The sequence below is a fragment of the Brienomyrus brachyistius genome, chromosome 9 (genome assembly GCF_023856365.1).
Source record: "Brienomyrus brachyistius isolate T26 chromosome 9, BBRACH_0.4, whole genome shotgun sequence".
NCBI lineage: Eukaryota > Metazoa > Chordata > Actinopteri > Osteoglossiformes > Mormyridae > Brienomyrus > Brienomyrus brachyistius.
This window is the reverse complement of record NC_064541.1, coordinates 25,780,595-25,804,281: the sequence shown is the minus strand read 5'-3', so window position 1 is coordinate 25,804,281 and position 23,687 is coordinate 25,780,595. Positions and strand designations below refer to the sequence as shown.

General features: G+C 50.0%; 2 protein-coding genes across 9 annotated transcripts; one reads left to right on the top strand and one right to left on the bottom strand.

Annotated features, from left to right (window-relative positions):
- Positions 1-1,394: 1,394 nt before the first annotated feature.
- Positions 1,395-17,992, bottom strand: LOC125748825 (transmembrane protein 245-like). 3 transcript variants are annotated; one of them, XM_049025469.1, is made up of 18 exons: positions 17,375-17,992; positions 16,639-16,756; positions 15,873-15,971; positions 15,610-15,723; positions 14,984-15,148; positions 14,612-14,781; positions 13,541-13,564; positions 11,818-11,922; positions 10,675-10,757; positions 10,435-10,525; positions 9,866-9,964; positions 9,605-9,736; positions 8,567-8,689; positions 7,536-7,681; positions 6,246-6,346; positions 4,571-4,745; positions 3,874-4,068; positions 1,396-2,739 (listed from the first exon to the last, which is right to left on the bottom strand). In XM_049025469.1, exons 1-18 carry the CDS (start codon positions 17,990-17,992, stop codon positions 2,694-2,696), a joined length of 2,604 nt encoding a protein of 867 aa, XP_048881426.1. In that variant the 3' UTR covers positions 1,396-2,693. The 3 variants fall into 3 exon arrangements, with proteins under 3 accessions (XP_048881428.1, XP_048881426.1, XP_048881427.1); XM_049025471.1 differs by lacking the exon at positions 15,610-15,723 and having other exon boundaries at positions 1,395-2,739; XM_049025470.1 differs by lacking the exon at positions 13,541-13,564 and having other exon boundaries at positions 1,397-2,739.
- A 50-nt stretch (positions 17,993-18,042) lies between these two features.
- On the top strand, positions 18,043-23,606 carry LOC125748830 (uncharacterized). Of its 6 annotated transcripts, none has more exons than XM_049025478.1 (9): positions 18,043-18,129; positions 18,214-18,297; positions 18,423-19,943; positions 20,393-20,540; positions 20,967-21,088; positions 21,499-21,593; positions 22,198-22,258; positions 22,417-22,510; positions 22,722-23,606. In XM_049025478.1, exons 4-9 carry the CDS (start codon positions 20,507-20,509, stop codon positions 23,111-23,113), a joined length of 798 nt encoding a protein of 265 aa, XP_048881435.1. In that variant the 5' UTR covers positions 18,043-18,129; positions 18,214-18,297; positions 18,423-19,943; positions 20,393-20,506; the 3' UTR covers positions 23,114-23,606. The 6 variants fall into 6 exon arrangements, with proteins under 6 accessions (XP_048881435.1, XP_048881439.1, XP_048881436.1 ...); XM_049025482.1 differs by having other exon boundaries at positions 18,043-18,297; positions 22,722-22,933; positions 23,017-23,606; XM_049025479.1 differs by having other exon boundaries at positions 18,043-18,297; positions 22,749-23,606.
- The last annotated feature ends 81 nt before the right edge of the window (positions 23,607-23,687 follow it).

Here is a 23,687-nt window from a genome sequence, read left to right as displayed (position 1 = left end):
CGAGGGAGAAACTGACCTTGAAGGTTCTGACCGCGGAATGAAACGCTGTCCAGCTTCTCGTCCGAAGCTGTTCCCACCTGGTGAAAGACTGAAAACTGGAATGAATCAGCAAAGTGATTTGGCTCCCACAGCGCTGTCGTTTCATGTGTCCGGCCCCCACACGCCTGAAAGCAGCAGCCTGTCCTTCCTCCCCCGTGCATGTCCACGGCCAGCGAGCAGTGTGGCGCTCATGCATGCTTGCTTAGTGACGTCACCATGGATGTAGCATGACATCTGCGCTGAGGCTCCTACCCCAGTATTACTCCCTTTTTTTGGAGATTGTAATTGAGGTCTCTAAATTCCCAGTGGAAATATGTCAGTGTCCAACATTTTTTTAAAGGAACTTAAGTTATACCTTTAATTCAGGGTAGGGATTCCAGCTGGGAGTTTTGTTAAACTCTTAACCCCCTGTGTTGGGTCAGTGGGTAGCACTGTTCCCTCACGCGAATATAGGCTCTGCTCTTCGTGTGGAATTTGACTCCTCATGCTGGACAAAAAAAGAAAGCACACAAGTCTGCCTTTCTATCACAAACCATTTAATCTTCTCAGTGCATCTCAGTAGAAAACTCAACTTAAGGCGGTAACATTAAGTGTATTTTGCAGACAGCACCCCCTCCATGAAGACGCTTACACCCTGAAATGGACATTCACAGGAAATCACAGCAGCTGCATCTGCCCACTTAGGTGCTTGAATGGAAATTAAATGTTTATCTGGCGCAGGACCTACCAGAGCCCCCCCTGAAAAGTGCATCTAGTGTCAGTGAGAAGGCGAACCGGTGGCCAAAGGGGACAAGGCGCCAAGACGCTCATGTCTGGGATGTGCAGGTGTGCTTTGTTTTACAGTTCGGAAATGTGACGAGTGCAATGCATCATGGGATATGTGTTCAGTAACCATCATTTTTTGAAACCTCTAGAAGGCCATACCTTCATCTTCCAATAATGTGCCGTTTGATCATTAACAGAACAGACAGGCATACATCTGCCTTGGGGTGCGTGGTGTCAAGGTCCTCCAGCAGCCGCTGACATTACGATTCCTCGCGTGGCAAACTCAAACTGCACAAAATGTAAGAACGGATTCCTTCAGTGGGGCGTGGTCTAAGGAAGCTGGTATATCTAACTGGGGGTGCAGACAACTGTCCAACATCAGAGGCTGGGGGGCAAACCAGTGTAAAGGGAGAACAGAAAAAAGACAAAAAATTACAGTAATTGATGAAATGAAATCCAGTGCAAGCAGGAGAGTCAGTCAGTTGGCCCCGGCGAGCCTAGCCCCTCCCCTCGGTCAGCCCCGGCGAGCCTAGCCCCTCCCCTCGGTCAGCCCCGGCGAGCCTAGCCCCTCCCCTCGGTCAGCCCCGGCGAGCCTAGCCCCTCCCCTCGGTCAGCCCCGGCGAGCCTAGCCCCTCCCCTCGGTCAGCCCCGGCGAGCCTAGCCCCTCCCCTCGGTCTGCCCCGGCGAGCCTAGCTCCTCCCCTCTGATACAGAACTGCACTTTTCTGGTTTTACATCTCAGTGTCACTTCATGTTCAACTTCAGATTCACTGATTACTAAGCTTAACTGGCTGCTCGTGGGCAGAGCCCATGTCTGTGTAGTGACATCACTGCCCTCCCCTGCATTCCTGGGACCTACTAGCAGACGGCACTGAAAGGGGGAGGCGAGGAGGGGAAAAAAGGCAGAGGAAGGGGACCCTGCCTCTGAGGAGGACCCGGGGAACAAAACCGAGAGAGGAGGACGGGGAACGACTCGCTTTCCTGGTCTCCAGGGAATTCCGGTCAGACTAATCCCCCAGCTGAGCTTGCTGAGTCAGCAGGGGCTTCATGAGCATGAGAGTCACGGTGCCAGGAGACTCGGACACCCCTGCGCTCCCCCCAAGCCGCTTGTCACGGAAACCCACTCCACCAATCGGCAGCTGGCTTGAAATATGCAGGTCCAGGGGTTCTGTGCTCCTGCGTGCGAGTTGTCACATCCTCCTCCTACCATAAGCGGGTACCGGGCCTGTGGGCCAGACGCAGCGAGCAGCACTCTGGCTCAGGGTTAGGGATTCCATTTGCAGCTCTGTCACGTGGCCCTGAAGGAGCGCGGCGGGAGACGCGTGTTAAGCATTAAAAAACACCAGTGTTAAGGTGTTACAGGTACTTCAGAGAACTGCGTTTCTGCAGGGACTCTGAGGCACATTTAGCAAACGTTACTGCGCAAGACCGACCAGGCAAGGCAGGGCGATTAACAGTGTGTAGGACACCTTCCACTCTGCCCAAAGCAACAGCAGTAAGGACAGAACTCTTAATGGCACCTGAGGACAATTATCCTGTAACACTAACGTGAAGCATGGCACTGGGAAGCTCTAGTGGTCTCCTGCCAGCTCCATAATGCCCCCTATGGATTACTACCCCCCCCTGGGGTTTCTGCTGGGCGTCTCAGGCCCTTCCAGACCCAGATGGGGACAAAGCGACGTGGGATGCTCTCTCTTCTCGTGAGGTGATGTATGTATGGGCCCTGCAGGAAATGCATGTTAAAAGGTAACTAAAGCCAGGGTTTCGCTGTACTGCTGGACGTCCTGACTCCCCCCTCCAGGGCCAGCTGGCTGAAGCGTGACGTCGGTCTCCTTTCCGGGAAGAGCCAGATGCCGTCATCCCTCCGCCCCTGGTGACAGCCTCGCCCAGTCACTCGCCTGTACCTTTCTGCTGACCAGTGCTGTCCGCAAATGGCCTGGGAGGACCAGCGAGGAGAGGAGAGAGGAGGGAGAGAGATGTCAGTCTGTCAGCATGACTTTCTCTGAGGCCACCAGCAGGGGGAGCAACGGTCGATGACCCTGGCTTCCGGCAGATACCTACTGCCCTGATTCTGTGAAATACAACCGAACGGTCTGAAACGGAAACGTCCAGACCCGACAAAACTAAAGTCCAAAAAAAAGGTCACAGACCGCGGGTTTCATATTTCCAGACGTTTCAGATTCTCCAAGGTCCAACAGAAAACTGCTTTCTGACCGACCACATTTCAGGGCAGCACCGACAAGATGAAATGCTTACAAGTCCGCATGCCACGGCAGGCCTGAAACAGGAAGCAAATCCTCTGTATCCATACAAAGACACAGAATCCTCTGCCTTTTCTTTGTCTTTCAGTCCTAATGAAAGCAGCTCAAACAGCAGGCACCGCGTCCACAACGTTAACCTCTACAGGAAGTCCGATTTCATGTGAAATGTCGTCATTAAAGAAAAACGTAAAAATAGCATTTTCTCAACCTTCCAAATGGTCAAATAATCTGTAGAAGACTGCAGCCTTTGGGCACCCATTATTATTGCATCACGGAAATTAAATAGTCTCACTCTTGGAATAATATGCTGACTCATATATATAGTATGTGACCTTTCATCCACCAATGGTGGAATAGGGATGAGTCGTGGTTTTAGCAGGGAATCAGCTGACATTCCTGCAGCCTATAGCATGGGCTGTAAACAGGTACTAGGGGAAATATATCATTCTGCCTGGACAGGTTCAAATCGCAGTGAACTCTTACTTCACCACATTAACACTGCAGTGATAACCAGCCACGAGACCATCTTGTGGTCTGCGCTGACAAGTTTACCAGGCAACAGGTCACGTGACCACAAATATGACCAACCGCTGCAGAGGTGGTAATTGATACTGGGAACAGAACGGAGCCTGATTGGCTGTCAAGTGAGGGGGCAGTGCTGGAAGGGTGAGGGTCTGTCCAATCAGGCTGGAATGGGTGTGAACCGGCACACAAACACTTCGGTGGTAATAAACCAGAAAGGCAAATAACATGGTAAGAAAAAGAGACTAAAAAGGGCAGTATTGGTGAGGTGTGGGGGCTGAGCTCACCGGGGGACATCGGGGGGCCAGGGGGCCTGCACAGGTGTGGGCAGAGAGCTGCTGGGGCTCATCAGCATGGCGCTGTAGATGTTTGACGCCACGACCAGGATGCAGAGCAGAATGGGTCCAATGATGGCCCCTTCCAGCCCCAGGTAGTATGCCCCCCCCGCCACCGCCAGGCCGGTCAGGTATGGGTGCCCGCCGCTGGGGGACAGGTGGGGGACAACATCAGGTGACATTCTACAGAGGTTCACTGCGATAAAGGCCATCATACACGCATCTGCCATTTCTGAGGCTGGAAGAACATCGGTCCCCTTCGCTGCCAGAGACTGTGGCCTGGTAGCCGCCCCCGAGTTTCCTGTGGTACCAAGTCTGAGCTCAGATGCTCAAGGGTTCATTGTGTTTGGGGTCCGTGTCCTGGTGAAAGTGGACCTACAATCCTAGCCTGGGGACTTCTTGAGGTTCTGCCTGTATCATGTTCCTGTCGTCCTGCCAAACCTATCCCTCCCTTCCCCTCTGCGAGACAAAGTCAGATGTTGTTGGTCTTTGAGGGATGCTGCTAATTTTTTGGCTCCATCCTGGATGCTAAGGGCTAGCATTAACGTTAGCCTAGTCCTTCATGGTCACAGAACTCCGAGTCTAACCTCACAGGAGATCTTATCAGTCACACAGACACAGACAGATGGGCGTGTGGACCGGCCCTCACCCAGAGATGTCAGAGTAGATGGCGGTGTCCACAAAGTAGGTAGGCAGCAGGTGGCAGAGCAGCAGCAGTACGGCCATCACACCCTCCCCCTGTACCAGCCACAGGTCCAGCACGGCAGGCAGCGCTGCCCAATACGTGCCCAGGAAGGGCACCGCACCCAGGATGGCGGCCATGGCTGCCAGGAGAGAGGGAGGTGTGGCATGAGCATGGGGTGGGGGCCAACATTTTTCTCATTTTGGGGGTATAAAGCTGAAAGCTGCCCCCCAGACCACGGCAGCTTCAGAGTGACATTCCTGTGGATTTACACAAAACAGACAAGCAGAGCAGGTGGGAACCTGGATCTGCACGCGTTTCTGGAACATGCCCTTAAAAAGCAGGACACCAGCCCCGCGCCAAGGACCTGTAGGTCCATGCAGGATCCGTCTCCATTCCTGTACATGCTTCTGGTCCACGGGCCAATGGCTGCAGTCACACAGCAGAGATCTCTGGGACAGCATACATGATGTCTGACTCCTGACAGATGGGCAGTCGGCCTCCTCTGGCTCCAGCAGACCGGCACCTTCAGGCAAAGGCACACGGCACGACGGCAGATCCAAGCCCGGTCCACAGAACCAGGGTTCAAGCACAGCCACTCTCAGAGACCCGACAATTGATGTGGGGAGGTGGCTCAGCGGGCAGGAGGCAGAGACGGAATGGGACAGGGTTCGGCGTAAAGGCGTATCGCCAAGATCTCCGGGAACAGAATGACGTCTGCTGTGGATGGAAGTGCGGCCCCTACCCTACTGGGGGCCATCTGATCAAAGTGCCTTTGCTCCAGGGTACTTGTAAAGCAAGCTGTTATTTTAGGAAGGTGGGGGGAGTTTTGGGGCGGGAACCACACTGAATAAAACCCTGAGATACATGTTCTAAAATACAGAAAGAATCCGAGGAGAAAATCAAATTTTTTTCAAGCATCAGTTTAATACGTTTAATTACGAAAAATTAAGATTTAAAATGCTGCTTGGCTTCTGCAGGACTTTCATTCCAATTGTACAGGATGTGCTGAAATGCTGATTTTCACTCAGTATGACAGACAGCCTGGGGACATGACTGGATAAAGGAAATTTTCAACATCTCATCCTAGGTAGGTGGGGGGGGGGGGGGGGTCCAGTTATTCAAAGATGGGAAACGTAAAGCTTGAATTTATCTATGTGATTTCCTCCTGCCCCCCTGTACAGTGATATTACACCCAGGTAGGATGAGGAGGTGGCGAGATCTTCGCCCTGGATCAGCCCTCCGATGCCCCCCCAGGACAGCCAGCTGATGGCGCTCGCACACAGACCACAGCACTGCACTTTTCTGTGGTGCAGGAACAAGCGTGCACATCAGGTGCTGAGGAGAGGGATCACCATGGTGACCGTGGCGCGCCGCCAGGCCAGAGCCGACCTCGGACTGCGGACTTGCTGGGTGGGGTGATTTCACAGTAAATGTCTCCCAATGTATTTTCTGATGCCGGCTCTCGAGCCCCCGAGTAACGTCTTGGCTGGGACACACTTCCATGTGCATACGGCTGGCAAGACAGACTCACTTTTTAAACGTGTGCTCTACGCACTCATCCCTACATCATCTCACGGATCCCGGGGTGCTGATTCACATCCCGTCACCCTCATATGTACACGTCTGCTTCGGGACTCACCAGAGGGGATGAAGACGATGTTGATGCCAAAGATGGTATGGGTCAGCCACGTGTAGAGGCCGTAGAAGGCGGCCATCTTCAGCGAGGCGTCAAAGACACCCCTGGAAAGAGAGGCATGCGTATCCATGAACACGACGCTCATTGGAAGCTGGGAAATGCTGTCAGACCGCAACATTTATAGTCAGCCAGTAAGGCAAAGTTTTCACCTGAACATTATAGTAACGGCAAAGATTTGAAATAATATGTTTGATGTAGGACTTTCCTGACCGGATGCCCCTTCCACAACATCACAGTCTACAGAGGCTACATGAACTCGCACTCCACTGGAATCACACACTGGTATCTTATTCCCAGTTCACTTTCTGCCTGTTCATTGACTTCTATAAAGCTATTAACTAAGCATTCAGACACCAGTCCGGGAACACAAGGGCTCTAGTGTAGCTCGGTGTATTCTGGGACGTGGTATTTGGGGAGCTGACTTGAACCAGCGTTGAACTTTTACTTCAGCGCGCAGCCTGTAAGACCCCCCCCCTGAAAGGGCACCAGTCCTGCATGGGCTTACAGGCTCAGTCAGGTCCCAAGAGCAGTGAGGGCGCCCTCTGCTGGGTGGAAAGACAACAAACCAGAGGCGTCTGTATCAGTGATGTTCCTGCCCGTATTAACTACGGCTAGCCAGGTATTTTAGGTTTTCCCCGCTGATTCTTAAACACTTCGGAGGAATGTCACCACGCGGAGGACAGAAAACATCTAGTAGATGGAATACTCTACTTAACCTAGTTTCAGTTTAGCTGAACCCCTGCAGTGTGCTTCACCGAAGCAGCCATCAGGATCCTGGTTACCTGTTGCTTAGCTACCAGTCAAGACATTTATAGGGCTGCATGTAAAAGGGTTCTTGCATTTCGAAGAGCGTGTGCAAAGCCAGGTGGCCAGCGTCACGCAGCCGGCAGGACGACACACACACACGTTGGTCTTTCCCTAATCCCAATCACAACACCCTTAACCCCACCCAGCCCTAACCTTAACCATAAGTAACCAACCAAAATACAAGACTTTTGGCATTTTTACTTTTATGATTGCATTCACAGATTTTTATAAAACTGAGGTTATCCAAATGGGGACCTGAAGTAGTGTCCCCAAAAGTAAGGAAATTTCAGGTTTTATCAGACTTTGGGGACAATTTGGTCCTCAAATGTGGTCATTGTTGGGACTGGGGTTTTTCCCACAAACACATGGATACAAACGTGCGCGTGTGGGTGGGTGCGTTTGTATGGACGCCCCCCTCCCGCTGACCTGATGGCCTCCTCCACCGACTGGCCGATGATGTTGGACGAGGGTCCGGACTGAGACAGAGGGGTGAGACTGATCACCCACTTGACAGGCTTGTAATATTCACCACTGGAGCTCAGCAGGTAGAAGAGGGTGGTGAGGAATATCACCTGGCAATGGAAGCGGCCATCAAACACACACACAAGGCAGCTGTGAACCTCTGCTAAGCAAATAAATGAAATCACTGCTAGAGGGAGAGAGAAAGCGGGCAGGGGGGTGGCGGAGAGGAAAGGGGTGGGTGAGGCTCCGCTGGGATCATCCATCCTCCCGCAAACCACCAGAGGACCTTCCCTCCTTCCACACTGGGTTTCAGGCTGCACTACAGTCCCCTGGCTGCAAGAACTGTGCTACATTCATCAAAAGTTGCTTCTTTTCCAAAAGGAGGTCATGCCCCCCCAGCAGGTAGGGAGCAGTTCACACCGAGCGACACGTTGTGAGAAAACGTGACAAACGCCAGGAGATCAGGACACCGTTCCTTCAGAAACAAAGTCAGCTTCAGTGACCTTCCTGCATACTGTCCGGCCCCCACACAGATGTCAGCCTGGCACCACAAGAGCACGCCACCTAGAGGTCAGATGCGGGTTTGCTGTTGTCTGCATGTTTGTGCGCTAATAATGGCTTTTTATTTTTATATTCATTACAGTTTGTATGATCTGCCGGTTCAAGGTGAATTTTGTGAAGCAAGACATCAACAAGGTGCAATTAATTTAGCCACACAGAAATTAGGTAATGACAAGCAGGGCTGATTTTGCTAAAGGGAGGAGAATTGGATGCACTCACAACGACGGCGACGACGACGGACTGCCCACACAGTCCTGTTTTACCTCCCTCCAGATCTCTACTCCCTCCAAATCTGTACTCTCTCAAGGTAATCAGGTTCGCCAGATCTACGTCTGCGGCCGGAGCCTCCAATTGGCTGATCCCTTCTAGAATATTCCCTGCCTCATGGCAATAAAAACTCATGGTGAATCCGTTAGCGGGGGTGACGGGCTCACCAGTGACAGGGCGAAGTTGAGCAGCGCCGTGCCGCTGTGGAACAGCACCGTCAGCAGTGTGGTGGTGGTGGAGATCAGCAGGCCCACATTTCGGCTCATCACCACCCACAGCGACTCCACGATCTGCGAGAACAAGGGAGCGGTCGCCTCGTCACCCAGCATGCACTGCGGTGTGATGTCACCCCCTCGGCGGCGGGCGGGCGGCCACGTTTACGACGAGATGACTTCGGTTGATCGCGTGGCCCGACGGACGGGCCGTGCATCTGGGACCGCATCCCAGAATCCTCCTGACCATCTGGTCCCGGCGCGCTAACGGCCAATGGGAAACGGCAGAGAACGGCGAGCGCCACGTCCAGACACGGCATCACGCTGCTCCAGGACAATGGAACTCGCAAATGGGGCTCCGAGGGAGCAGTGGGTCCCGCTCATTCTCATTTGGCTGCTGCTGTAAGTCACTGGCATGCCAGTGGCGGTCAGACCGCAGTGCCAGTGACCAGCTGGGCTGCGGATGGGAGCGACACCAGAGCGCAGAACTGAAGGCTTCCACGCGGGTAATTAGGCTTTAATCCCCAAGGGGGTTTATCTGTCCACTTACATCTTATTTTTGAGTGTGAATTACAGTCACACATACCGTATATAGTGGCTCCTGTAGATGAACACGTACAGCATTGAAATATCGCAAAGGTCGTGGGTTCATATCCCAGGAAGCAGACATCAATTGTAACACCTCTCTCTACTCTAAGTTGCGTTGGATGAAAGTATCAGATGAATGAGTAAATATTTTACAGATTTACATATTTTTGGGGAAAAACTGAGTAAGACAGCAACGTCGGTAAACAAATTTCATGAGGATGTCCCCAAGAAAAGACAAGCCAACTTTTATGACAAGCTATTCTGGCAAATGCTAAGAGTTCTCGTTTGTTTGTTAATCTGGACGTTAACAGTTCCTGTTTGTTTGTTTATGTGGGAGGGGTGAGATGGTGGAGGGCGCGGGCAGGTTTGAGGTGCGGGTGAGGAGCCCGAGGGTGATCCACTCACTGAGAGCAGGGTCTCGATGTTCTCCTGCACGAAGGAAGCGATGTCCTGCCAGTCCAGGATGTCTCCCAACCAGCTGTTCTGCCGGTGGAGGTGCGTCTTGTGCCCACGATTCCGTCCCGTTTGGGTCACGTTCTGAAACACACAAGACGGTCAGCATGGGATGCCCCAGGGCCAGGAGCCCACCGGACCCTAGTTCCTGATGAAACCCGACGATACGAGTCCTCAGCACTCAGGACTTTCCCATTTTAAAGAGGGCCCCACCTTGACAAACCAGGAGTGGTACAGTCGATCCCAGAGCTCCAGGACCTGCTTCTCTATCACAGCAGTATTGTTCACTTTTTCACCGAGCATTTTGTGCAGCTGTGGAGCGAAAGAGAGGCTGCATCAAGGTGGCATCTCTAAGGTCTCCTACAACCGCACTCAGCATCCTGTCCAAATGTACCACAGTAACCAGCTTCCCCAATGCACCCTGGGAAAAAATTTAATTAACATTCCATATGTCTTATAGGTGCGGAGTTCAACAAAGCAGCACAGCTCAGATTTCAGGCTTGTATGCCAGGTATGCCAGCGCGTACAGGAACTCAGACCTCAGGCTTGTATGCCAGGTATGCCAGCACGTACAGGAACTCAGACCTCAGGCTTGTATGCCAGGTATGCCAGCGCGTACAGAAACTCAGACCTCAGGCTTGTATGCCAGGTATGCCAGCGCGTACAGGAACTCAGACCTCAGGCTTGTATGCCAGGTATGCCAGCGCGTACAGGAAACAGAGCTACAGCAAGCAGGAAGGATAAATCTGAGGGTAACCAGACAGCGTGGCTCCGCCCCTCACCTTGTTTGTTATCCACTCTCTGCCATGCTGGTAAACGTTGGTGGCAGCAGAGTTGAGGGCTTTCTGGACAACCTGGGCTTCGGGGAGCCAACTTTGTGTAGAAGAGAAGTATTAAGTGGATTGTTAAAGGGGAAGGAATGGCCCATACTGGAGGCCAGTACAGCCATCTGGGGTCTCTTAATGGCTGACAGTCTTTGTGATAACAGGGGACACATGCATTCGCCAAATCGGGTGACTTACTTGGCCCATTCAGGGTGGTTGGAGAGAGTCTCGTTGATCAGGTTGCTGGTCACCTCAATGATGTGAACGCTCTCGTGGTGAACCTGGAGAACAGGACACCACACAGGCCAGACATCAACCAAATGAGAAACTGCCACCCCCAAAATCCAAATGAGGATTTTTCCAACCCAAATCATCCAGGTGAGAATTCATCATCACGAAGGCAGCCCAAAACTGCACATCACATATTCAGGCTGGATGAATTCTGCCACCGTATTTAAATATGAAAATGACACACAAAGTGCGCCACTCGCCATCTCTGTCTGCGGCCCCTAGGTGGCCTCCTGGCAGGGACGGATTACGGACCGGGCCAGCGGGGCCGCTGCCCAGGGGCCCTTGGGGTGCAGGGGGCCCGTGGGGCCCCTAGCTCAAAACAATTTGCAACGCTTATCAACAATGTATTTTCGTTTGTCTATTTTAGAGGGCCTACATTCTTTGATCCTCTGCCTACAAGGGCCCCTGACCCTATAGGGAGGGCGTTTGGCTGCCAAGAGCCCTTGAATTGTGGTGGTTGTGGTGGTGCTGGTGCTGGGTGGGGGCCCTCGCAAACGTTTTGCCCAGGGGCCCACACAACCCATAATCCGTCCCTGCCTCCTGGGCGACCTTATTTGCACCTGCCTGATTTGAATAGCTCCCTTCCTGTACTATTGATTTGTTTGTCACACACTGTACAGCTCCTACTCCAGTGTTAGCTCACTGGAAGCTCGGCCTAGCTGCACTGGTATCCAGCTGGCTCCTTGACGGCCATCCGCTTGCAATCTGATATTTGTCTTGCTTGTACATTGCTAAAAGCAGCAGCTAAATAATGAGAAAAGTAAATGTACAATGCTAACACAGCGGGATGCATGTATTATCATATTTGATGTCATGTATATATTAATATTAAATCTCCCACTGGGTTGCCGTGCTCCTGAAAGCTCACTGCACAGAGCCCTTCTATTTTAAGCAATTCATCGTACTACCTGAATAACCTAATAACATTTCCCTTAACTGTGTGTAAGACAAACATGTGCTGTGCCTGAAAGCAGTGCAGACAGGGCATCTGGGAAAGGCGAAGGAGAGCGCCGAGGGGGGCGTGGCATACGGGGCGTGGCATACAGTTACCATGGCAGTGAGGAGCAGGGCCATCAGCAGAGTGCCTGTCACCAGCAGGAAGATAATGAAGATGCTGATCAGCTTGTCGAGAGACTGCTCCAGCCATATGATCATCTGTGAGAAAGAGAGAGCCGAGCCATCGTGGGCAGGGGGGCGGGAGGGGGGGGGGGAGGGACAAAGTCACCTGCCACATAGTGCCACCCAATCCAAACACACACCCGTGGCAGGACACATAGAGAAACCTGCATCCCATCTCCCCAGAGCGGTCCAGGGAAGGTTTCCACGACAACCACAGCGGGTACGACACAGCCCCTTTAAAGCCTGCCAAAAATCCCCTGTTTTCCAAAAACAGACATTCTCCTGCTTCCTGATTTAGACGGAAGATAATTTCATCAAAGCAGGTTTCTCTATGGCTCCCAGACACACAAAACATCTCCGGGCAAGTCGACCGACGCGGCCGGTGTCAGCTGGTTATCGGCACCGTAACCACGGAGAAGTTAGCAGTAGATTGTAAACTCCCATTGTTTTCCTGTACAGCTGCACAAAACACTGTCAGCATCTATCCCTCGGGGGCTCAGCTGAAATCAGAAGCATATCACTCCCACAATAGGTCTGATGCTTGTTGTGTAATACGCTTTCAGTCAAAGTGGCATAATGAATTTACGCTGCGAGTGGGTCACGTCAAGATTTAACTCAATTAATGGCCCCAATGGAGCACACAATTAGGGATATTAGTTTCTATAGGTATTAAAATGGATTGTTATTAGTCTAAAAAAAAGGCTGTTAAACAAAGGGGCCATCACTTGAGTTCATCTGGCCTGTATTACTGAGTCACTTTAGCAGAGTCATTCTGGGCTATATTACAGAGTAGCTTTACTGGACTGCATTACTGAGTCACTTTAGCGGAGTCTGTCTGGGCTATATACCTCACTTCAATCATTCACAAACAGATGGCTGTTGGTTTTCTACCTCACAGTTCCATGAAGAAGGGAGGCTAACAGGTGAGGCGGACAGGGCCTCCATCTGCTCCCCAAGGAAGAGCACCACCCCTGTCCTGACAGCAGAAACTTCGGACAAACATGGCGCTGTGAACCCATTCCGAATATCATACAGGAAAACAGAAGAGGGAAGGTTCACACAGCAGGGACCCCCTTCAACCAAGGGTCGCGCCCCCCCCCCCCCCCCCACAAATCACAGCAGGCTGAAGGGTGCCCCCGCTCTCCATGCACACACACCCAAGCCCACCAGCTGCAACACAGAAGCAGAAGCTATGGAAGGTTCTGACATTCAGCAGCCTATCAGCGAGGGACAGAGAGGAACAGCCGCTAAGAGTTGGCTGGACTCACAGATGAACAGACAGACTGTCCACCGCATGGCAATGCATGCGAGAGCCTCGGGACAGCAGGTTATCTACTCATCTATCCCTTTGGAGGATTTTTTCTACTCTAGATCATTGCTATGATTATTTCTTGGCAATCGAATAAAACCTGAAACACTTGGCTTACGTCAGGAGGACAGATTTAGCCTGTTCTCTCACTCACGGGGGGGGGGGCGAACCTTCAATAGCCCACTCGACGAGATATGGAGCTGGAGGAGAAAGCGGGAAGGCCAACATTTCGGTCTGAGAGCGAGCGGGTGCCACAGGCCAAGCTTCCAGCGGCACGCAGACGGGAACAGGCAGGCCCTCTCACTCGCTCTCACGCACGGCAGGCCGCAGCCACAGTGCCATTACCTGCTTGTTAAGCCACTGCCACAGCTTTCAGGAGGAAGACGAGAAGACAGTGGGGAATTATTGGAGAGAACAAACATGAGTGCAGGTGAGAAGCAAACATCACAGGACCTCTAGAGAGGCTGTGCCCCCCCCCCCCCCTTGCCCTGGCTCACCCGGTTACACTCCAGAAGCAGGACAGAAATAACGACAGACTCAAAGTCAAAAGGCAGACTTCAACACAGTCTCTTCATTTCTTACCCAACAAAATGGACGTCGATGTCCAGCGAAAATAACCTGAAGGTGCAAGCAGCTAAACGGGCTTAAGCTGTAAGACGGTGATAATTAACTGGTGAAAACTGCTCCAAATGAGAGGAACAGAAGAGCACATGTGACCTGATATTGAAAAAAGGACGAAAGGAAACATTTTAGCCTGTGACCAAATTCTTTGGCGTCCTGCAGACCTCGAGAAGAAACCAGGCTTTACGTTGGATGTGACGAAAAAAGAGAATCGAGCCGTTTGCTGGACAGCCTACGTCCCCGTTTTGGCTGAACTGTGCAAAGCCCATCCGAAAATGGGGCGAGACCCCAAAATGTTCAGAGGTACAGATGATGCACGCAAAGTGTTCAAGCAGCAGAAACAATCAGGTGGACATGAAGTCCATTCTAAAGGTCACTTGAACATATGTTGGCGCCCAGAGCAGATGTTAAAATGCTGAGGAAATCTGGTGTCATCCGCCCACCCCCACTTGCAAGCACAGCCCCCACCAAGACGGACAGACCAAGCCCCGGTCCCCTCAGAGACTCGTTCAGGGAGCAGACACACACCGGCAAACTCTGCTGTGCATTAAAGACAGGGCAGCCACTGCAGCGCATGCATCAGGAATAACCGACCAAATAAAAACAAAGACTGACTTCACATCCAATCAGTAAAGGGCAGGCATGTTCAACCTGAATCTCATGTCGGGGATAACAGACCAGTGAAACGAACATCACTGTAATACTACTCAACCTGACATCTGAACTGGATCCAGTTCCACACAGTGTGATGTGCATACCTTCCGCCAGGGGACTGGACTGGGTTGGTTGCCTTACCTTGGTGTCGACTCGGAGCAGGAAGTGGACCAGGCCTTTGATGGGCCCCGGGAGCAGAACGTCCTGTCTCTCCTGGAGGAACTGCGAGGTTACCGCCCACCACGATGCTAAGGTGCGCTCTGTGAAGGCCATGAGGCCGAACCGAACTGCCAGCTTCTTCAGGACCCACACTGGACACACACACACACACACACACACACACACACACACACACACACACACACACACACAAAATCAAACTACTGCGATTCTGTAATTTTACCATTACAACGACCAACAAACCCTGACAGTGATAACCAGCCCCAAAGTGAGGTAAAACAGCGCCCTCTAGGGGAACGTGTGTACATGTAACTGGGAGGCTCAGCCCGTTACCTGCCACCGGAATGGGCAGCAGCTGCAGGATCCACACGTTCATCCAGATCTGCACCAGCACTATGGCCCATCCCAGCAAAACGAAGTAAATGTCACTGGCCTTCCGGTGCGACAGGGTCTGCAGCTGCGGCGGTGCCCGGCGGCCGGGGTCCTCGGCGGGGGAGTCTGCGAGAGAGAAGGCAGGGGGGTTACCGACCAGAGCAAGCTTCCATGCTGATTTACAAAGACCTTCTAATCTCCAGACCATTAAGTAATGTGAGAAAACCAACTGCAGTTTTATCTGTTAATACAACTGGAAAGTCACCATCATTTATTACTTTACTCAAGGGTACAACACCGGTTTCCATCCCAGGAATGCCGACACATTCAGCGCCTCAACCAGCACGCCATCTGCTGCACCTATAGCAGTGTTGCGGGGCTCCGTAACCCATGCATGCGAAACGTCATGCGATGTCAACCAAAGCTATGTAGATACCTTACGTGTTAACTGCACACGGACCCACACGCAAACTCCAGGGCATGCAGGGGGCTGACACACGCAGTGCTACGCGGACGCACATGACAGGTGCTCGCTTGCTTTCTAGCGCCCCCCCCCTCCCCCCCAGCTGCCTGTATCCCGGACTCGCCATTGCTGGGAGGCGTAGCTCGGCCATCCTCTTCTTCGAGTCTCAGGTGGCTGAAGGAGATGGCTGTGAGGATGGTGTTGGCGGCGAAGGACAGCACCTGGCCAGGCAGCTCACCTGAAGCAGAGAGAGAGGTCCTACAAGGGTATCCTAAATGGGGGGGGGGGGGGGCGTCTAACCACACAAGCGGAGCACAGCTGAAGCGCCACAGGAGCCCCACGTCTGCACGGCCAGGACGACGGCGGACTCCCTCCCGAGTCACTCACCCTTTCCCGAGACTCTGGGTGTCTTCTGCTGTGAGCCGACAACCAGCAGGACGACCACGACGACAAAGACCGGGACTCTCCAGCAACCCGTCAGTGACACTGGGCAGGGAGACAGGAAGGGCGGCCGATCACGTGACCACACACTTCCTGTGAACGGCCACCCTGAGGGTATCTCCAGTGCAGCAGACCTTCCGCTTTCAAAAGCTCCCATAGTCACGCATCTCAAACCGCAAATCGACCAGTACAGCTCATCTGGACACGCATGTTACAGGTCTGAAAGCAAGCTAAGCCTGTTATGGAGACGTTTGATACAGCCACCTCAGCTCGGCTCATAATTCACCTTAAAACACTGCTTAATGCCCCTCACACACCCAACCACGCACACACACACACAAACACGCACAAATATGCACAAACATAGTGATGGCGATATTCTGTAAAGGCATTCTGCTGTTTCCTGTCAGAGAGGAACTGAGGAAGAAGAAACAGGATGAAAGTACTGAGAAATATTACTGTAACTGAGACAGCAGTGAGACTTAAACGGCAAGAGTATTACATTTAAAATTCATGAAAATCGCTAAGAATGGTACCATACACAGATTACAAATGGAAACAAGGAATTAACTGTCAGCCCTGTTCCTCCAACGTGCTGAAGACGGACTGCGGTACACGGGTTACTGCCAGGGTGGGAAGATTCTGCACCCGAAATATTGAAACCTAAACTGCAAGACAGCCGAAGATTTCACTGCTACAGCCCCAGACTCACCCAAGTAGAAGAGCAGGATGGTCCACACAGGGACAGAGGCAGTACGGAGGTAGCTCTCCGTGCCGGGTCTCCACTTGAAGATGACGGCCAGGAGATAGCCTAGGACGACAGTGCCAACCTGGGGGTGGGGGTGGGAGGCATGTTTAGACTAAGGGATGGGGGGTGACATTTCTTCACTGAGGAATAACACCAGGTTTTCATAACGGAATGCAATTAAACTGAAATATATTTGATTATTTGGCTTAAGACATTAATGCTGTAAATGTAATATTATTCTAGATAAGCAAACAACAGTCCACCAAGGTGTCTTCCCTGTGTTTTCGGGGTCACATATATCTTCGCTTTAAATTCCCACTGGGTTTTTATTTGCTTCTATTTGGTAGACATGCTTATTTTAAGGTCTTTTATTTTTATCTACATTTAATATTGAACGTATCATTTTTATAATCCTCATAATCTTATTTAGGAAACTGACGACTTCATTCGACATTTAAAAATTAAAATTATCATCAGTTTGGTGACGAGCCCAGACCCCCTCTCACCCCCAGGCGGAGACCTTGAAACTGATTGAACCTGAAGGGTTGTATTAAGAGGTTTAAGGCACAGCTGCGCTCAGCAGTGTTGGGTAACGCGATGGCGATCAGACCCAGGGGCCGGACCGTGTCCCTCGGTGCCATCCAGCCGGACACGCGGTCGCCCGGGACGCCGGAGGGGTGTGTGTCCGTCGGCCACTCACCCACAGCGGGCCGAAGCAGTCCAAGGCGCCGCACACGGCGTCGCAGAAGTGCCCGAGGATCACCTGCATGCCGATGACGCTCCCGAAGTAATAGAGAAAACAGAGGAGCGGGGCACCGGCCCCCACCGCCAGCAGCACCGCCAGTCTCTCCAACACCAGCCCTCCCAGCGCGTCCACGCCGCGGTTCACGAACCACACCGGCAGCAGCACGGCGCCCAGCACGATGGGGGTGCCGCTGTCTTTCAGACCGCCCAGCCAGCAGCGGCCGATCCGGGCTAGCGAGTGCTTGAAGGGGTGCAGGAAGGTCCCGCAGAGGACGGCCCAGAGCAGGGGGCGCAGGAAGGCTTCCAGGATGAAGAAGACCAGCACGGCGGCCCCGAAGCAGATGGCCACGAAGATCAGGGCGCCCGTGTTGTAGAAGGCCTGCTTGATATTGCGGTCGAATTTCAGCGGCTGGCCGAAGAGCTGGCTGACCACCCCAGACACAGCCGGCTGCCCCACGTCGCCGAAGGACACCGACGGCCGTGTCCGAGGCAATCTGCTGGGCCTGTGATCCCGGTCAGGCTCCGGCTGCGGGTCCGGCTCCCACCCCCGCCCGGAGCCCTTCTCGGCTGCCATTTTCGCGGGGACTACCGGCAGTCAGTCCGGAGCTGTCACTGCGTGGGGTGGAGGGGGTGTGTCTGTCCGCCAAATGCATGACGGGAATTGCAGTGTCTGTCCGCCAAATGCATGACGGGAATTGCAGTGTCTGCAAGGTTTGTTTGTTTGCTTTAGAGTAGGTCGTATGGGAAGGTGATTCTCCGAGAAGCAGATCACTTCCTTATGTTTCCTTTGGCCAGATTTATGACTGATAAGTGAGTGACAGTCAAGCTCGACTGAACTAATTTATCGGGACATGCATGTTACCCGTGGGCATCACTAAGGTAATGTAATCGTTTGAACCTTTGCCTTATATCAGCTATTCCGCATCATTATATTTAAACTTTCACACCAGAATATCGAGCAAATATAAAAACAACATTTAACTTTTCGTGTATTTTTTTCGCAGATTTTTGTCCTGAGCGACGGACAAGTCAGATGGTGCAGAAACAGTGGAGGCTTCGGGCAGCAAAATGAAGAAGTTTCGTCTCTTATGGGTCGCCGAAAGCGCGGTGGAAAAACATAATACTTATAATAATAATAAAATATACGTATGTGTATATATATGCGCTGAGCATTTGGGTCGCAATTTGCTGACTAGGGAATAAAGAGGAAAATGAAGCTAAACCAATTCAGAACCTCCGGTTTACAACACCGGATATCAGTCCAGTAAATAACAGGATATATATATGATTTACATTTTTAGACTATGATTTGACTGGTGGTCATATTAGTCTGCAGTTTATTCATATGCTGTCCAGGATAAATTTCAGACCCCCCAACCCTAAACAGGATACGAGCTTAGATGATAGATGAGAGCAAATACACCAAGTGCCCTGTCAGGAAAAAAGTATTTGCACCTTTGAATGTAAATGACTTAGTATTATCACTGGGGCTGCACCCTCGGGGGTTAGTTGTACTCCTAGCTGCAGGAAAATGTCAATTTTAATGTACAGAAATTGACTCTGAGGAACATTTTTGAGGAACAAAGTTGAGTTTATGCACGCTAGAAACATAACATAGCAATGCACAAACCATGTTTTGAGATTAATTACAATTGAGATTAATTAAATGATATTGTGAGAGAGAAAAACAGCATCAATGTGACACAATATGATTTACTGTCATAGCTGAAATTTTACATGTGATCGGTCATGTGGCTCCACATGACTGCAGTTTCAACCGTCTGGAGGCATTAATCAGGTGTTACAGGCCGCACTCCTTTTTACATCCCTGGGTGAAATTAACTTATTGCCCGGAAGATGGGGCCATTTCATTGACAACAGAAGTTCAGCACTGCTTACCATGGTGCAAAGTTAAAAGAATCCAGTGACACATATAAAACAAGTAACAGGTAAATCAATAAGTCCGAGCGATATTTAAAACCTCAGCACACAGTCGCATATCTGTAAGTAAGATTCAGTGTTAGTACCGTTTCCTCATTCACTCGATATGGTTGTGTCCCAGGTACAAAGCCACAAAATATTACGCAAGATATATCACTTTTATATATTGCTATTGCTCGTTTCTAATTTTTTTTTATGGTTTTCACTATAAAAGTAATTTTCACGGAGAAGCATTTGGGTTTGTTCTGTTTGGATTTGTAGTGCCCATATGTATCAGCAGGGGGCGTGCCGCGCTCACACAATCAGTAATCGTCCTTAGACCTCAATAAGCCGCTCCGTCAGCCTGCATTTACTCAGAATTTCCTGTACATTTCCACCGAGGAAGTCTCCTTACTGACTGCACCCACACCGTATTTGTTTGCCATTATACAGCGGAAGTGTGCTAATTGGCTGGAGATCTATTTGCACTGGATCAAGCTGACTGTAATGTTTATTTTGTCTGTGAAGGTGTTTGAGATTGATTCAAGTGATGCAGCTGGTGCCACTCGAAGCGATTTCATTAACTAAAGCAAATCTACGTGCAGGTAAACAAAGAGTTTAGCTGACAGATTTGGAGTGCCGAATAATACCGAATTAAATTGATTGCTTCCCTTTCCTGCAAGGAATCCCCAGAGACAAGCAAATTTACCCAATAGTGGTTAAGGGGCTGGAAGATGGGTGGGTAGAATTTATCGTTTTTAACAGCTAAAGAATATTTAGGCTGGTAGATATAATTGCAAGTCATGATGATTTAGGTGAGGAGCATTTCTATTGGACAAAAATTACTTCTAGTTTAAGTCAATGCAGCTAACTGAGAAATCCTGCTTTTCGTGACAAAGTTAAACAGCAATTCCCCCATAGGAGATTCAAACTCCTGAAAATTTTTTCACATTTTTCAGATTTGCAGCTCACACTAAGCCATTTTGAAGTTGTATTGTTGTTTTGTCGCTGTTATTATGATTATGATGATGATGATTATTATTATTATTACCAGGGGTCACTGACGTTGGATGACCTGTGTAACAGACATCACGATCACTAAAGGAGTGGCAGTCCCACTGCCCAGAAGTCATCCGCATTAGGAAGTTGTGAAGAATGAGAAAACACTATGCGGTTCCTCTTTGTACAGAGAGGCCTGGCGAGTGAGTCAATATGGGAAAATCTGACCAGTGCTCGTATGTAGATTAAACTACTGAACACAGAGACAATTAAAACGTGAATGTTGGCACACATAGAGCAGCGTAATGCTGTGACCAGCAGAGTGTGACTTCACAGGATCATGTTAAAGGTAAATCACAAAAACAGCCTTTTGGGCAGAGTAAAAAAACAGGTTTCATATTTTTACAATTAATACTCCCCTTTGAATTGTCCAGGGTAGGTAGAATCATATCTGAACTGACAAGAGTAATAAGGAAGTAATTGTCCCTCTTTTAGTTACAGATAGAACATTTACTGTAAATAGCAGAACAAATCTGAATGCCGTTTGGTTACTTCATGTTCCGATCACCTTGGTTTGTGTTAACTTCACTCATTTTGGGGGCTCTGCTTTCTCCATCCTGATCCTGAAGTCTACCGCCGAACTGAACTTGGTAAGACTCCTGCATTCTTTCCGGGGCGACCGCACCCAAAGATACACAGCTGCGGAAAAAACACCAGGACATTCTCCTATTATGCAGCTCAGTTTGCTCTGGTAATGTGTCATGCAGGTGTTCGATGTTTGACTTTCATAAGATGTTTATCGTCCAGCTAAACAGATAGGCCAGTGGTACTGTTCAAATATTTGAACAGGTTAAAAAGCTCTGTATGTAAGTAGAAATATCTACATTTAGAATTAGATGATATTATTCATGGAAATAACCGGCCTCTATTCAGTGAGCCTCCAAAGGATTCGCCGTGGAGAATGGGCAAGCAAGAAATGTGTGTTTATGGCTCCTAACTACAGTCACATGGGCAATGTACAGCCCACATTATGGGAGTAGTTTAATGGCCATGAATTATTAAACCAAGAAATTAGGAAACATATATTTATAATAACCCTGAGGTCCTGACCAGGTATGTGCATGTGTCTGTGTGTGTGTCTGTGTGTGTGCTGCATGTCAGATCATGACCCCGCTGCAGGACAATGGCCATGTCTATGCTGCCCCCTTCCTCCTGCTTCCTGGGCTCCTGCTGCTCTGTACCTGCTGCACATACAGGTAATTCTGGCTTCCCTCCATTCATTGCTGCCCTGGACACCCTACAGACACATTCCACCAAACCAAAAGCTCCCAAGTGGGGAGAAAAAACACCTCTGGGGGTCCAAGGTCAGCTGGCTGCTCGCGCACCCCCCCGGGCATACTGACATTACCGAAAATAGAAAAGAGTGTAGTTGCTTGCTAATGTCCAGGTATAAGCTGTGATTAAGGATAAAGACAAAGTCCACCAACAAGCCAATTTATTCTCTACATGGCTGCCTTGAAATTGGTCAAATTGTTATACAGAGATCCATAAATATTACTTTTCACAATGTTACAAATAGAAGTCAATGTCAATGGCACACCAATCCTACAAAAGATTATAATGATTCTGTGCTTTGCTTTCCGTAAAAAGAAAAATATCCACTCAAAGCATGTATGTATTAGCTGATGGAAAAAGGTCCAGAAGACCATCTTGGTCATGCAAGTTGAAAGTGATGCCTTAAAAGTATTCAGATGTCAGATATTATCCATTATTACTGCCTTTTCTATCTTTTACTTTTCATGCCACAAAGACCAGACTGCCATATTACACATATGTACACATTCATTGTGTTGTTTGCAGGAAATCGAACGCATCATGTGCAAAGCAGAAGTTCACAGATGATACTGAGCAGGTGTCCCAGGTAAGAAAGATGGTCTCACTGCTTAATAATAGTCCATGAACCACATTAGATGTGGAGTAAATCCAAACTGCATTTCAGTGATCTCCACTGAAAAGGTTAAGATGATGTGCACAATTTGTCCTGCTGGACCACACGCAGACAAAATGACGATGTTTCAGGCAGCAACAGGAAGCCCTGTTGATGGGAAACGCACAGATGCAGTGGAAGCCGGTCACCAGCCTGAAAGGAAAGATGCCCCAAACACTCATACAGGTGCGTACGCATGTCCCCATTGTCTATTCTGGCAGATTATGCCGTACGCATGTCTCCGTGTTCTGTTTTGGCAGATTACTCCGTAGCAAATCATGACTCAGACAAAAAGTAAATTGGCCAGATCCAGGCCTATAAACCACTCATCTTTAATACAGTAATTTCCTCAGAAAAATTTCAGGGACCTGTGTCACTGTGTATGCATTTTGTACAGGAAAAACAGCATTTGTCTGTGTCACAGAGGAAGAACCGGCAAGGACTGCGCCCTTGGCAAATCGCCGATTGCCATCCTTGCCTAAGTCCACCACGGGGCGCATGGCGGGATCTGTGGTGTACGATACAGTGGTGGACATACGTGAGTGGCCTGCCGCAGAGGCCAAAGTGGGACGGCGACAGACGTCCAGCTGCAGCAGTCTGTACGCAGAGGTGCGGTGGGGAGAGAAAAAGAGTGAGGACACGTCCATTTTCATCAGTGCCAAACCTCTCAGCACGCGACCCTCCACCTGCAGGGACTTGGCAAGCCCCAGTGGCGACGCAGACTTCCCACTCTACGCTAAAGTGAACAAGACTGGCAAGCGGATGGTCAAATCAGAGCTGATCTCCTGAGACCCTCTCCAGGGACCTGGACAAAGCAAAACGGAGGCAAACACACAGCTGGCAACTGAGCAACAATTCTTCTTTGTTGTATAAATTAAAAAAAGAAAACTTTCCTGGGATGGTTGAGCTTCACAATGTTTCAGCCAGACATGCTCAGCTCATTAATTATGGTTTTAATTATGAATTTAGCCATATATAGTTTTATATATTTAGAGCACTAGAGATTGAGTACTGTGATTAAAGATTCAATAGCCAGGAATATCGCAGAAAATCCCAGGCCAATACTTTTAATGCTACAAGTCTGGAGGCCAGTATATTACCTGCTTTCCCTTTTAAAGCTCTTAATAAGACCGTCATACTACTTTTTTTGTTTTGTATTTCAGTCATTTAATAACAAGTGAAGGTACAACAAAAGGCTTTTTCAATAAGACGACGTATTCTCATTTATGAATGCCGCAAGTGTATCTGTGATTCTTGATTGTAATTGTTTATTATTAAACGCAAACACTAATGAATCTCTTGGTGAAATTCAATTCGCGCTTCTTTCGTCATATGCAGTACAATTAGCCAACTTCTTTGATTA